The 16,484-nt window shown below is 39.3% G+C and overlaps 1 protein-coding gene across 1 annotated transcript in view; it reads left to right on the forward strand.

Moving 5' to 3' along the window:
- Nucleotides 1-5,624: 5,624 nt before the first annotated feature.
- LOC117953455 (potassium voltage-gated channel subfamily H member 7-like) overlaps nt 5,625-16,484 on the forward strand; it is a 35,903-nt gene continuing 25,043 nt past the window's right edge. Inside the window, exons 1-3 of the mRNA XM_034886516.1 lie at nt 5,625-6,109; nt 6,473-6,703; nt 15,774-15,929. Coding sequence (XP_034742407.1) covers nt 6,034-6,109; nt 6,473-6,703; nt 15,774-15,929 — 463 coding nt within the window. The 5' untranslated portion in view covers nt 5,625-6,033. The remainder of the gene's footprint in view (nt 6,110-6,472; nt 6,704-15,773; nt 15,930-16,484) is intronic.

Below are 16,484 nucleotides of genomic sequence, written 5' to 3' on the forward strand. Positions count from 1 at the left end.
TGCATTGAAAAGATGAAGGCTGGGAGTGACATACACCATGACATACACCGACATACACCTTGCTTTCATCTAAGGCATTTATACTGAGTTTGTCCCTGAGTGCTTCATCTTCTTATGTACTGCAAGAAGCATGCACCTCTATTTTATTTTTAGTCATTACAGATAATTGCTGCATCTGCATCACTGACATGACAGTGTATGGTACTAAAGATCAGAGAGAAGTACAGTAAAGCACAAGGGGATATAATGCATTAAAAATGCTGAGGCAGGTTGTATTTCTGTCTAAAATATACCTCCTTTTTGAGGAAAAAAAGCAAATGAGCATGATTCAAAGGCTCACATCCCCCTTTCTTAATCCCCTTGTCTTAATGATTTGTTGCCGTTATACAAGCATTTGCTAGTGTGGTGGCTATCTTTTGTAGAAATCCATGCATGTAGCTGTCTTTCTTAATGAGTGTATAGGCTAGTTCCTAAACTTTATGAATATTTTACTATTCATATATACAATTCAGTATTTAAAATATGAGAAACACATTATGAGATGGTTGGTGCATGCTGTGTGTAATGCACAACAACATTTGTATTACTGTAGTTTGAATGTGTACAAGTCTTTTTTTATTGGCTGCCCTCCAGATAGAGCTGTGGAGTCAAGCTACTGAGTGAGAGTCCCTGATGTGATGCTGTGCATGGAGCTCTACCTACAGTATAAACACAATACTACAGTTACACACAGTGTGCACAGTGACATAAGGGATGACCGAACAGATGTAAAGCTTTATCAATCATACTCATACAGTTTCTATGTTAGCCAGCTAATCCTGTTGCTTACAATACAAGTTAGAGCTTAATGTATATTATAGTGTTCACTTAATGCACAAGCAGGGCTTAGTTGTGATGTAACATCAACGAGGAAAACAGCGCCATTGAACATTTGTATGGAAAGTAAACCACATTGCCAGGGGGAGAGGGACAGTGGCACGTCTTCGGAGGCACACCAGTTTCCATGGTAACACCTGATCACGGGGGATAACTGAAATGAGGCAATCACTCCATTGAGCCCTGCCAGCCGATTGACAACAGTGGTAATGAACTGTTCATCCTAAAACTTGCCAAGTGGATGACAATATCTGGAGAATTGCCAAAGCTTGATGACATTTGTTTTTTACAAGTCTCTCACGGAAATCTAGAGAGGTTGCTGTCAATGTGTCCTCTAAGGATTTACTAACAATTGTTATATTTGAAGTTTAGATAAGAGTCATTTTCTGATCACAGATTTTAAGTGAACACAGCATGGAACAAAGTGAGAAAGCCTTGAGCTGTAGACACATACCAACATTTTGTCTTTTTGTCAAGTTGATGAGTAGATCTGACTCACCATCTGCTGCCAACACATATTTTATTAATATCAATGTATTAATGCAGCTAATGAGTAAATTAGCTTTCTTGAAATATTTATGCCTTTACTAAAAGTCTTACTCTGAAAGGTGTGTTTCTGTTGTAGTAGCAGAAGATGACGTGCTATCCTTTTCTTAACTGGTTAATCTGTGGATGAGAAGGTCATCAGAGTGTTAGGGAATGGCGTTCTTTTTGTCAGCGTCAGATATTAATTGGCAACATTTTAATTTTCCATAAAGGGGAATGGTTAGTTAGTGGGGGAAGTGCCAGTTAGTGTTGGAGAGCCATTTCCGCTGGAGAGAAAAAAGGGGCATACTGATGACCTCAGTGGAAAACTCCTACCAATAGGAAAAGATGAAAGGCTTTAATGTCACGTCAGGTTGTGTTACATGCACCCTAATTATTTAAAGGTGTGACTGATCATTGAGGATGATTGATGGTAATGTCTGTACAGATCCTAATTATTTTTTGTTTAGATATTCTGAGAGAAAGTATGTTTACTCACTTGGTGTTTCAACTCCAAGTGTATGTAATCTGTAAATATAATTTCCCCTCAGCAGGATTTGTGTAAGCTTATGTATTAGAACTAATTCTCCTTCCACTGCCAGTCTGATAAACAACAATGGATGGCTGACCTACAGAAGATGCCTGACTTTGTGATGAATCAGCGGTCACAGTCTGGACAATGGCAAAGCAAGCCATCCAGGCAGCAGTTTGCTTTCAGATGACTTTGTTTGTGGGTGGCAACATATGGTGCTTGTGCCTAGAGAATGCAGCTGCATTCACACAGGGACTAGCACTAGTTCCCTCACAGTTGTGACACAGGGGACAGTATTTCTGACCCTGCAAATTAATGGAAACGTGACACAGGGTGGTTCAAAACAATCTATGAGTCCAAGGCACAGGGAGTAAAATAACAGGTGAAGCTTTATTTAAGCATTTTAAATATTTTCATGTAACTGTCTCAAAGCACATTTTCCACCCTGTGATGGGTGTAACATTTTTAATAGTGGCTAAGGGACAAAGCACTAACCTCTGGCAGATTAAATGATATTGTAAAGTCGCATATTAAGCCCATTTTTTGCTCCATTTTTTTGTCATTGAGGGCAGATGGTGTAGAATGTGTGCAGTGACATACGGGGTTAGGCACAGCAGCAAGAGCAGCAATAACACTATTGTTTTTCACTAGTGGATTATTCTCTGAGACAAGGCCATAATGGCTATATGGACAATGAGTAAGCCTTGCAACTGTGCTTCATGGGTGTATGTGTATGGGCCACCGTAGCAGAGTAAGTAGAATGGGCGAGAGAAAAAGAGAGACAGAGAGAGCTATTCTGCCGTGAGACCTGGATTAGGCTCGGGACAGTGGATGCTGCTGTGGCTGCTGCTGTTTTTCAGATTGCTCTAAATTCTCAGAGATTATATGGAATGAATGAATGGATGGCCGGGTTGAATGAATGGCAGTGTGATTTTCAAAATAACCATACAGTATCAAGAAAGTGTTGGTGGTGGAATAATTTAAAGCTGTATATTTATATCCCTCGATTTATTTTAGAATGTCATTCACTTATTAAAAATGTAATATGACACAAGGTTGATCTTTTCACAGAAATTGTATTTCCACCTTCCCCTTCCACATGCTGTGAAACAACAAGGTAGATATTGACTTTGTCTCTCAAACAATGGATGTGTTCTGGCACTAAGGTTTAAATCTGTGTGCTGCTTCACTAAAGCACCAACCTTTCTTTTGGAATTACTCAAAGCTGGAACTTTTGTAATTTGACAAGAGAAATCACAAGTCCTGGAGCCACAGAGTGATAAATGCCATCTAATCCAGTCATGGACACCAGTATCTGTTATTGATGTGAATACCATGCAATTAGAGTAAATGCTCTCTCAACATCAGCATGTTAAATCCTTTGTGGTACAGGTTTTGGGGTTCATTCACTTCATTTATTTTTTCATATTTGCATGCAGTGCTGCTCATTAGATTGCTGATCCCAATTCCTATCCTCTTTACTGTAAATTTCACATCTGTCATTTCTGATCTATTATTAAAGCAGCCTCCAGGCATTACATGACGCGGTATATAACAAGCTACTCAAAATCCAGCACAAATGATAATTACTTCAATAGATCAATAAAGAATTAAAGGTCAAATCAATACTCTACCTAAATCGTTGCTCTTTTTGTCTTGACTAATTTAGCTATTAAATGTGTAAAAGAAAATAGCTCTGACAGAATAAGGTTTTTATTTGAATTGTAACTCCAATGCATCATACAGATGCATTTTGAGCTGAGTTAGCATAGAGTAGGTGTTCACTACAACATGCCTTTACCCAAGGGCACTTGGCTCTCCATGGGATATAGTTTCCCTTGTGTGCAGCACAACACCTCACCCACCCATTGCTTCCCTTTACTTTTACCAGTCAGCATATATGCCACCATTAATCAAGTAGGTTTCTGGAAGTGAGATGCACACAACAATGATATTTCTCACATTAGTTATAGTACTGTAATTAAAAGTGTGGACTCCAGGTCTTTGAATGGACAAATCAATCAAATGAATTGATCTAAGATGCAATGCTAAACAAACCACAGAAAAACAAGTCATGATCCTCTAACCTAATTGTAAGTGAGTAATGGCTGACCTCCGGATGGTTTAACTGTTGCTTTGTTGTGAGTAATGGATGCCTGCTGCAAACTGGCTTAATGCAACAGTGATTTAATAAAATACAGCAACCCAAGCTCTCTGGCCTAGGAGGCTCTGTGTTTCTGGGTACATGAGAAAAACACTCACACCATTATCTTGCATTGTTACCTGCTAAAAAAGGTATCCAAGCTGACTTTTAAAGTTTACCAGTGCAGGCTAAAACAAGGAAACAGATACTGCAATAAGTTTTTGCTCCAATCTTACACTGCAAATGTAGGCCAACCAACCTGAAGGGAAATAAATGTGTTTTTTACACATGACACACCAGCTGCTCCACACAATTTCCCAGGAAGTCCATCATCAGGCAACAAAATATCACACAACCCAAGGCTCATTAGTCTTCTAAATATTGACCAATAGTGCCTTTTTAATACTGATGATGATTATATGGCCTGCAAGGTTGATTAAAATTCCAAAACTGCATCACATATTTGGTGGTAATTAGTTTAATACAAATAAATACACAAGTCATCTTGATATGCATGGATATATACTGTATGATCTTGGGATATAATTATATTTGCGTTTATCCCATGTGTTCTCTTAGTCTTAATTGGCCAGATGGGGGATGAGCTCCAGCAGAAATAACCAGGGCAGATGTTTTAAGACCGTAAGTTTTGCATAACACATACAGCCAACACCTGGCTCTTGGCACCCATTCATGAAAAGCACGCACATCAGTGAAGTATACCAGCTTTTCCCCAGCTGCCAGAGAATGCAGAGAGTGGTACTGAAACTGCAGGACCATGGACAGCGTCTCATTCAAACTCACCTCATGCAGACTTTTGGGAAAAGATATGTTGAAAGTTACACCAACATGGGATTCCCAAGATAAAGAAAAAACTTATTTCAAGAAGTTTGAAAAAGTTTGATTTTCCAGCTCGCTCCGTTAACGGTGAAGGGGTAGCTAAGGCGAACACTAGCGATGCTAAGCCGAAGTCACGACCAAATGCTAGCAATTGGTTATGGGAGTGGCTCGGGGCAGATCCTTTAAGGAAGTTAACAAATGTCAATGGAGAGTGGCCAGACTCACTGTACTAATTAAATGTACGAGGGGCTGGTAGGACCAGGCTAAAATAGTCCAGCACATAACCACGAAAAATCTTTTACTCACTTGTGGTTTTTGTAATTAGATGGATTGATTAGTGAGCTGGGCAAGAAAGCAAAGAAGCATAATCCACAAAATTCGCACTATTCCTTTAATTATTATTATTTACGCATTGTTTACTAATTTAGCCTAAGGCATTTACCGGTGTACTTTGACACATCCTCATAGAAAAGTAGAACTAACGCCCAAGTTACAGAATACTACTCTTCAGAAATTTAGTATGGTACTATGTAAACTACTGTGTGAAAATAACTGTAGATGATTAAAATTAAATAAAGGCTACATTCATTCTTTTGTCTTTGTTTATAGCTTGTGTAGAACTACAAAATTACTACAAAAAGTAATTCCCTAGAGTACAGGTTAAGCAGTGCTTCCACAGTATGCTGTGAACACATTGCTCGGTCTCGGTGCACGAGGCTGGGATTTATCCTTACCCGAGGTGGAGGGGGAACTAAGTCCCATGGGAGCAACGTCACTCCCCTCGGCACATCCACCACTCTCCGCTACATGCGCCCAACGCAGAGCACGTCAAGATCGCTTCCATCCTCAATGCGAAATGCTTGGCGAACTGAATCTAACTCGAGCATTCCTCCCCGATTCCGTGTGTTTCGGCGAGGAGGCATTCGCATGCTCAGGCACACAAGCGGGCTAAACAACTCCTCGGCCAACTGGGAAGGTCATTTTAGGTGGAGTGAGGGCTCGCGTCGAGTATGGTCTGTGGTGAAGGGGACATCAGAAAGAGCCAACATCTGTAACTTCGGGATTAACTTGTAAAGGCGCTTTTTACTGAAGACTGTGGGGTATTCTGTGTTTAAACATGCCTGTAAGAAGAGGTCACGTTGCGCCACAAAACACATTCCTTGGAATGATTATTCGGAAATTCGAGGGACAGAGTGAGTATGTTCTTTATTTAAAATTGCTGCTACCTGTTAAGAGAATACTGCAAGGTAAATGTTTTGGTTAATTAACATTTAGACAAAAACGATGAATGAATACATCTAAGTTTATCTTGTGATACAAGTGTTCCTTCCCATCAATTACATTTTTATGGGCATTAAAACATAAAATATGGCAATACTCCTATTCATAATAAGACAAACAAAAGACAATTACTGCTATATTTTTTATGTATGGAACTTAATCAACTTGATTGCTGATTGATTTCGTTTATGAGCTGACAGCATGATGTGCACTGAGGTTAGATGAAGGCTACAACGGCAGGTAGTACACAATGCATACTTTTTCTTTCCATGCAGACCGAAAATTCTTGATAGCCAACGCCAGGGTGGAGAACTGTGCAATCATATACTGCAACGACGGCTTCTGTGAGATGACAGGCTTCTCGAGACCGGACATAATGCAGAAGCCATGCACCTGCGACTTCCTCCACGGCAGCCTGACCGACAAAGAGGCCATCAGTCAGGTGGCACAGGCTGTGTTTGGTTCAGAGGAGCGCAAGGTGGAGATCACCTACTACCGCAAGGATGGTGAGTCAGTGACCTGGCACTGGTAGTGTGGCTCTCGCAGCATGCCAGTAAGTCGAGAGGGGTCTGTTCTAACGTGTCGCTCCTGAGAAAGCAACCACTGCAGCTCCTCACTACGGCCACTCCGTGATGTGGCCTGTCAGCCTGTTACCAACCTGGCAGAGTCAGTTAACACGTGTTTCATATTCATATATTACCCCTGATAGAGGAGAACAGGGCAGTCAGCTCTAAAAGAACTTGTCTATTGTATGCCTGATGTATTCTCGGGAAAGTAAACCGATAACTTTGGTCCTCCTCACACATTGGCAGGGGTTATGAATAGGTATTTGAAAAGTGAACTGGAAACACTGTATTGGCATCTGCTGTAATTCACAGCAAAACAAGTCTGGCTGCCAAAATGATGGTGTGCCAGTCTTCTTCGGAGTTGTGGATTGAACAGAGAAATATGATGAAGCAGTAGGTGCAATGTCAGGTCATAACACAGTCCACAGTTGTTGTGCTTGGATGGACAGAGTGAAAGATGGTGGTGGAGAGACAGAGGTTGCCTGTTCTCCTGTAATGTTCACAATGTTTTCTGACTTTCCAAAAATAACATCCACTTTTTTTTCACTTTTTAAATGAAATACACTCACTGTGTAATTGAATGTCCATGATGCATGAAGTCATGATGTTGTGGTTTGCAGCAATAATGTACAGAAGCTTAGGTAGACAGAGGATTAATCCACTAATCTGTAAAACTGCTGATAGGCTACAGCACTGCCAGCATAAAACATGGTTCCCTCTTAATGCTAGACTGGTGTTTGTCATTCATTTTTGACCAACCCTAGTCCGGGTATGAATGGTGCACTGCAAAGACAACAATCCAGAGTCAGAGAGAATTAATACGATGTAACTGCTCAGTGGCGTAAATCCCAGGATTGACAACCTCCTTCCATGCTCTTACGTGAGCTTTTTGTGTTCAGCATGACATAGCTGTACAGATTCAATATGAAAGTACCCCTCCTATTGAGCAGCACAATAAGAACATGTTTTTTTCTTGTTATTGTGTGCCAGTGTTTGCACCAACAGAGGCCAACATTTCTGTGTGTGCGCGTGATAATGGTAACTCACATTACTCTGTGTACTTCCAAGGAATGTACAAACAGCAGAGGAGTCTTAGTTGGAAAATAAGAGATGTAATATTTAATTTAATCATAAGAAGCCAGGGCTTTAATTTTTAATTGTGAGTTTGATCAAATTCTAGGCCATGGGTAAATGTTTAATCTACCGTCAGCAGCAGCCATCGGCCTGTAGCCTACTATTATTATTTTTTGCTAATCAGGAAGAAACCAAGAGCCAGCTGCTACACTGCTAAAATAGATTTCAGAAACTTGCAAGACAATTACACAAAACACTTCAGGGTTTGTTTGCGAAAGCAGGAACAGTTTGATTTTTGACAAGTTGGATTTGAAAGAAATTTTTGTTTTTTTGTGGTATTTTAGGACTTTAATTCCACAGGACAGATAAATACATGAAAGGGGAATTGACATGCTTGAAAGTTTGGCTGCTGCGTTGAAGAGTAAACCTCTATGTGCCCCTGCTCTACCAACTGAGCTAACCCGGCCACATTTAGTCTCCCATCTTGCACACAAATGCTGTACTCCATCGAAACATCATGCATGTAAAGCGTGGCAGATGAGAGCTACAGAAACATTCTGACATAATCTTTGCTCTCTGTCTCTTCCCAATCCTCCCCGGTGTGCATCATGGTTTCAAGACACAACTTTTAATACTCCTCAGAGGAATTTACAGTGAGCTTGTGTGCTCATGAATAAAGATGTCAGGGCTGACAGTGCAGTGACTGGGAATGAGCAGCTTACAGGGTAAATGCATTACACCGAAATTCAGGAGCACAATCCACACGCTCCCACTGCTATAAGGGAATGAAAGATTCATGGCATTCTTGAGAGGGATGGCTGTCCAAATTGAAGCTGAGTGTGATTTATTCCATGTCTCCTCTCCTTCAGTTTCCAGTCCTCATGCAAATCACTTAATCCTTGGTATTAAACCCCCCTCTATTTTCCATGCACCTACCGTACGCCACAAATCACACAGGCATGTTAAAAGAGAACACACAATTAACCAGCTCAGAGATATTAACCAGTATTCCCTCTTTTTATTTCTCCCTGTTTTTTACACATAAGATGCAGGAGGATCAGGTGACATTATAATCTACGGATATGCTAGTGTTTTGAAGAATAGCAATGTTACTTGGTGTAGTTTGTTTTTTCTTCTCCCATCAATAACTACAGTAGGAAGAAAAAACAGCGATATAATGTCGCCGGATGTCTGCCTTTTTTTACTGAAAAGGCAAAAAGTTAAGCTACTTCTGCGCATACATGTGCTCGTAAATCAAAAGTAGTGGAACAATGGGGACCATGGGATTGCAGCAGAGGCCTTAAGCATGAGGGCATTTTTATTTATTTTTGTGTTCCCCTCTATTTGAACAACCAAGACTGGTTTTGAGAGAAGATACCACAGGCACAGTCTTCCTGCAGCGATGATACATAATCAATGAGATAAATACTTTCCCTTGATGGCTTTGTAGAGCTATCCTATTCCACGGGGTGTAATAATACTTTGTACTTGAATGAGTCTTGACAAAAGGAAGCTGACACCGTGCAGAGACAAGTTAAATGGACATAACATAGCAGTGGCCGCTTAGCTAACCACGCTGAAAGATATGAGACATGTGGTATGCGTGGGTGCAGGGTTTCATAGGTTACTCTCACCCCAGGGGACTGAAGGGCCGCGTGCCCCTGCCGAGGTGTGCTGCAGGAAACTTGGGTGACCACACTCCAAAAGAGCGCATCCATTTTTCATCGCACTAAGCCCTCTTTAGTGTCTCGCAGTATGAGGTGAAACACATACAGAGCTTTCCTCATCAAGTTTCATTTGTTAGATTGGAATCAGCTTGTCCAGGTAGATGTAACAAATTAAACAGCCCAGTGGGGCTTTGTGCAATGGAAAGTGTGGATGACATGCTTAGTTAATTTCAAAGAGAAGACATAGATACCTGCTTCATTACAGAGACATTTGCATATTAATTTAATGGACGGTTTTCTACCATTGCTGCGCTTAATCACATTGTGATTAGTAGTGCGGAGGAGCAGATAGAGCTTTTGAACACCATACCAGGATGACAGGTCTAACTTTGCATTGTACAGGAATGTTCATCCACAGGCTATTTTTATCTCATGGGATACTTGTACTGGAGGTGGTAATCTAATATTCCTATCAATACCATCTGTGTTTTTGTCTTAATCAGTTTTTTTTTACCATCCATTGATTTCCACCACTGATAAGCAAAATATTATGAATTGATAAATGTAAAGTCGGAGCTGCTAGTTATCACGTATGGCTCTGGAGACACTGACTGAAGATGAAATTAGGCTGGGCTGTTAAGCTTACAGCACTCACTGAGGCGAGATGTTGCCACAAGGCCCGAGGACTCTAAACAAGGGTTAGCTTGCATGGGTTCGCCCTACATACCCTATTCCCGATTGGCTATGCCCCAGTAACATTGCATATTGATTTAAGCAGAATGGCCCTAGACAAGAAACATGTCAGATTTCATTTTATAAGACTTTCTACCAGGCAGTAGTCTGGGGCTGTACTGTTTAAAAGCTCCAGTTGTGGATATTACATCTGTGGAAAAATACAAAAACAAAAATCAGGGCTCAACAATATTACTTGTGTTTCTCCCTAAAGCAGATCAGCTCATGCAGATTAATATGATGCCTCATACATTGATCAAATAGCAAAGAAACAGCTTCTCTTTTAAAAGAAAACACAATTTTACTCGCATTCTACATGCATATAACTAATTCTATTGTGTATATTTATGTAAGACTGTAAGACATCTTACAGTTTGACCTGTGAGTCATCATTGTAAGAGTTTCTAAAGGATCACTTTCTTAAGCAGCAATGTTTTAATAATTGATGATGGAAATATAATCTACAGTAATGAAATTTCCATCTTGAAAAGGGAGCTAGTCTTAATACACTGTCCATTCATTCAAACAGGTGTAAATAACACGTCTTGGCTCACAGGGAAACACACTACGCAAAGGTCAGGGAGTTAATGGACAATCTCTGGTAAAAACTTCTCCACTGTCAATGATGTTAACCATGTCCAGCAGCTATGGTCGTGTTAAGATGGCATTATGTTGTGCTGAGTAGTGTTGCAGAAGAATGGGAAGGTCGGATAGCCCAAAACCCAAATGGTCAGTTGTCTTCCGTAGCTCATGTACTGTCCACTACATCTTATTTGTATTTATATTTACCAGTGTCAGAAGTTCAAATGTAAATGCATAGGAGATAGGAATGCTCTGGTACAGTGGAGAGAAAGAGCTTAAGACAACACTTAGACAAAACGCAAGAAACACGTCACACGTCGCTTAATGGCACCTATGTTTTGTTTACTTATTTCCCAGAAGAACCCCAATATAATCAATAATCAAAATGCATTTTCTAAGAAGTTTTTTTTTTTGGGGGGGGGGGGCATTCAGAATGGCATTTCACATGTTGTTTGATGTTGGAACAAGAACTTGAAGCAAACTGACACCTTTAGATAGGGTAGAGAGCAAGCAGCTGGAATTAATAAGTCAATCTATCAAACTGGCAGTGATGACAGGGAGAAAAAAAAGCTAAAAATAAAAGCAAATGTGACACTAAATTCAACAACAAGAGAACCATGGATGTAATACTTTCTTAATGAATTGTGAAGATAAGTAAAATGACTGAGTTCATTCATGCAAAGAAAATATAACATACAGTGATAACGAAACAGTAAGTGTAAGTCCGGTACATTTTGCTGTTATAAAGTATGAACAGCTTCTTTTAAAATTGGAATGTCAGAATGCATGATCTCATTATCATCTGTTATTCAGTTTTTCAGGGTTTTTTTCCAGGTTATTTTCTGGAGGCTTTCTCATTCTGTATCCATGTGAGATAAAGGGTTGTGCACATTAATATCCCAACAACTTGTAAATAGGTCAAATTACAAATCCAATATTATAGGTCAAATTACAAATCCAATAGTATGTCCCAATGAATCTGAAAAACGACCATAGTTTCTCAAAAAGCTGTCTGACAGTTTGTTTATCATGCCTCTTCAGCTGAGAAATTATGTCTGCCAAGGCAATTAGTCAGTAAACAACGGGGGGTAGCATCACAGAGCTAGAAAATGGGATCTTCCTATTTTTTTATCTTTATATAGTATTCTATGGCTTGACTTGAAATGCAAAGTTTGGTTTATGGGTGGGTAGGTAATGATATTTGTTTTATGATCTCATTAAACCTTAATATACAAGTCAATAACATTATATTAAACCCACACAGAAGCCATCATGGAATGCTCTGGATCTCAGTACTATTAAATAATAATGACAAACAGATTTAGTTAAATGAGCACAATCAAAAATAGGAAGAAAATAAAATTGAAGCTTCAGGTTCACATCATTTTCCCCACCAGTGTACCATCAGTAGGCTCTTGGCCTTTGTTGGAAAAAATCAATGAGAAGATGAATAACGCAGTTGTTCCCACTGAGGCTGAGGCTGTCATGAGTGTCTCCAATGACGTAGTTTTCTGCCACTTATTTTAGCTGGAAGAAAGAAAAGTTGTGTTTTATTCACATAAAGTTCCTCTTGTTTACCATAATAGTATAATTGTCATCAAATAGATGCACATACTCTTACATAACCATAAATAAAATAGTCATAAGAATATATTATCAGATCAAATTTAGTGCAGCCCAGTCTCTGCTGATTTAACATCTAAAGAAGCTTTCCTTTCATCCATTTTTAGTAGAGGTGACATTCAGCAGGAGACCAGATAAGAGGGGACCCCATGGCTTAGTCTTTAACCATGACCATTGTTTTCCCATCTGGTAAGGTAAACTCCAGCCCATAAAAATCTCTGCTGAATTTACCATATTGGCTTTGCACAGAGCATAGCTATATATAAGGTACACTAGATCTCTGTTGTTAACAATCCAATAATTAGTCACTTTATTGTTTTTTGTCTGTTTCAGATAATGCAGTGCATTATTTTACTGTTAGGTTGATATAAGACCCACACAACCACAACGCTTACATTGTCTAACATATTCTGTAAAGAAAAATGTATGTAAGCTTGCAGCCTATTAACAAAAAACACTGTTTAATCAATAAGCTCAACGCTGCTTTCGGTGAACCTAAGCAATTCATATGCAATGCACGGGTTATTGCTCTAATAAGAACATTTTAATAAACCCCTGACAGAAGGCTTAAATAAGATCAAGTGTTCTTGCATGCCTGAGCAATGGAGCAAAGGGGACATCTGCATCGGTTTCCCCACATAATGAGGAGAAATGTTGAATTCTCATTCTCATTTTTTATTTCTACATGTAAACAACTCACCTCTGCCTTGCTCTATACCGAAGCTTATAAAATACATGATGCTTCCAAAGGGGAAGTGTCAGAATTCAAAAGGCTTAACACTTCACCATTTTTTATAACATTGCATTTGATAATTTACAATACCATACACTCTGAAATATATATATATATATATATATATATATATATATATACTGGATATACTGGATATATTTTTTCTTATCTTTAGTGGCTCATTGGAAAGGTCTCAAAGTACTTACCTTGACATACCTTTCTGAATATATTAACAACAACAAGTTGTTGGGGAAAATGTGCACATTTTGGTTGAAAAACAAGGATATGTGGTTGGAATAGAATAGAATAATCTTTCTTGTCATTTTACATGCACAACAAATGTTGTCATCTATTATCAGCTTCTGGGTGTTGGTGGCGTTAAGGACCAGGTTGTTGTCCGTGCCCCACATAGGCACTCACTACCTCTTCCCGAGGAGCGGACTCATCTCTCCTAGAGATGTGTTCCTGATCGTGGTGTCATCCGCAAATTTCATGATGTTGTTACTGGAATGGGCAGGGGTGCAGTCATGTACAGGGTGGAAATGATGGGGCTCAGCACAAACCACCTGTGTAGAAATCTGACACTTGAAATTATGGAGAATGTGTAATGCTGCTAGTGATAGAAGTGTCCTCTAAAGTAATCTCAATTCCAACCAGGGACCTTTGTTGCATGTCATTCCCTCCTCTCTTCCCCTCATTTCCTGTCACCTACCAAGTGTCCAATTTTAATTAAAGGGAAAAGGCCCCAAAAATAAACTAAATAAGACTTTTTAAAGATTTTATTTATTACAAAGTTTAATTCCTGCAGGATTTTTCAGATAATTCAAGCTCAATACTGAATAGCTAACCCTTACCCTAAATGAGCATAATGTTCAATAAAAAAAATCAAAGTCTAAACCAAAAATGCTCCCTTTTATTAAAAGGACAATGTAGAAAAGGGTGAATGTTTTCTGGGAAAAGCAGGAAAGTGCTTTTTTTAAAAAGGGGATTTTCTGGGGATAGACTCACAGCTCTCTGAGCACTGCTCATCTACTACCCATGACATCAGACAAGATGGGCGTGGAGTGCACATCTCTGGTCTTATTATCCACACACAGCAGATACAAATGTTACTGATGAAATAATTATTTTTACCTGCTGTCCATTTTGACATTTTCCATTGTCTTAAATCCACATTATCATGTGTTCAATGGTGAAAATGTAGCATCAATTTTTGAGGTTTGGATGCAGAAATTCTTGCAACAGAACTCTGGCATGTTAAGGCAGAGAGAGCTTGTTATATTTAGTCAGACAGTCCGTCTACTGCTAATGAATGCTGCGGGCAGGGTGTCTGTGAGTCCTCCAGAGATTACAGTGAACACTTGTAGTTTGTGTCCTCTGACTGGGAGTCGTAGCAACACAACAAGCCAGACAGAAAGACAGAAGGGCCAACATAGATGGGCAAAAAAAACACATTACATATATTTCCTATTTTGTGTGTTTCAAGATAGCTTTCTGCCATACCAGAGATGGTCACTGTGATATTGTACAGTACATCACCCTGGTTGTATAGGACCTATTGTTTTGCTGTTTAGGGTCCAGTGAGTAGAAAGTTTCATTGCTGGGAAGTTGTGCCCTTAGGCATAAACAGCTTCTACCAGCACAGCTATAACCAGTTCAGCTGAGAAATTGGGATATTCTGGGCTCAAGACTAAGTTTAGATCATGGATTGTTTTTTGCTCCACTGCCTCACACGATGCTCAGTCCTACTGATTGTTCCTTTGAGAACACTGCAATCCTCTAAATTGGCTGTAATTTGTGCTGCCTATTTGATCTATTCTCCTAAACCCTGTTGTCTGCACTATACTGCATCATATGTGTCCAACTCCTGCTAAGCTTAAAGTCATTTTCATTTATGTATGCAATGCCTTAAAGCTTTAGTGTGTAACTTTTTTTAAATAATAATGAACATCCGTTACACTCAAGTCTTTGCCAAATTAGTTGCCACAAAGCTAATTAAGACCATCAGCTTCACACAGCTCTCTGTATTTCTCAGTATGGCTATGTTCAGAAGTGAAGATAATTACCTCTTCTGAAGAGTCCATCATGTTTTTTTAATCTTCTGTGTTCTCCTTGGCTACTTCCAACTGCGTGGGGGAGGGTCGGGGGCGGTGAGTTTTCACGGATAGCTTGTATCATGTGGACGCGGTGACAGTTTTGTTATCATTACTTATGGGGGAGACAGAAACTCTACAAACTTGCATTTACATATAGGGCATGCAGCACACATGAACACACACATGCACATACAGTTTACTTTGTTTAACCCCTGGGATGTCTTTTTTCGTACTCTGTACTATTTATTTTGCTCTGACATGCAGGCATTGACCTTTAAATCAAATCAACTTCTTCTCAGTTTTCCCAACATTTATGTGAAACCAGCTTCTACAATGACTTGCATGATTGTGATAGTAAATCAATTTCCCTTAAGCATATTTTGTTTCTGTAGTTTTAGGTCAAATAAAGACATCTTGGAACATTCTACCCCTTTTAGAAATGCCAGGCAGAAGAATGATGGATGATTCAGCTTTTTGGCACTGACATGTTGTTTCTCTTACAGGGTCTGACTTCCAGTGTAACATTCACGTAATCCCTGTGAAAAATGAGGAGGGTTTGGTGATGATGTTTATCTTAAATTTTGATTACGTCTTGGATGAGGAAAGTGACAACTCCACAGAGAAGATAAGCCCAACGTCCCCTACAAAGTCAGATCAAAGTGAGTATTTGACTTACAATTCCCTCCTTGCTGTGACAAAAACATACCTGAAAAAGCATTGCTACGTAGTGAAAAAGTAGAAATGTGAATCTCTGAATCTTTTGAGGTTGTGCTATTTTTATAAATTGTAATCACCTTTTTAGCCACAACAGTATTTTCTAAATAACAATGTCTTTCATGACCAAAGCTAAAAGAAATTCTGCATGGCAATGCCTTTGTCACACATTTGTTACATGTCTTTTTTTCTCCAAATTTAAGCTTTGCATATTTTGTGAGATGGCTTCATTCTTAAAAAAACATTTCATTCACTAAATTCATAAAAATAGCCCTTTACATCTGTTAGACACTAATTACTATTTACTAAAGCACTAGAAATTGTTTTGCAGTTTTCTGAGATGCTCAGTGCAACCTCAAAACATGTTGCCAGCTTCTATTACAGTATTTAAAAAAAACAAATGCGTTATTTAGTTTCTAGTACAATGCAGTTTACACGTGCAATGCAGCAAAGGGATTCAGCGCTCTGCTCACATAACCTTACGTTGTTGAACATTTTTT

Source organism: Etheostoma cragini, chromosome 11, assembly GCF_013103735.1.
Source record: "Etheostoma cragini isolate CJK2018 chromosome 11, CSU_Ecrag_1.0, whole genome shotgun sequence".
NCBI lineage: Eukaryota > Metazoa > Chordata > Actinopteri > Perciformes > Percidae > Etheostoma > Etheostoma cragini.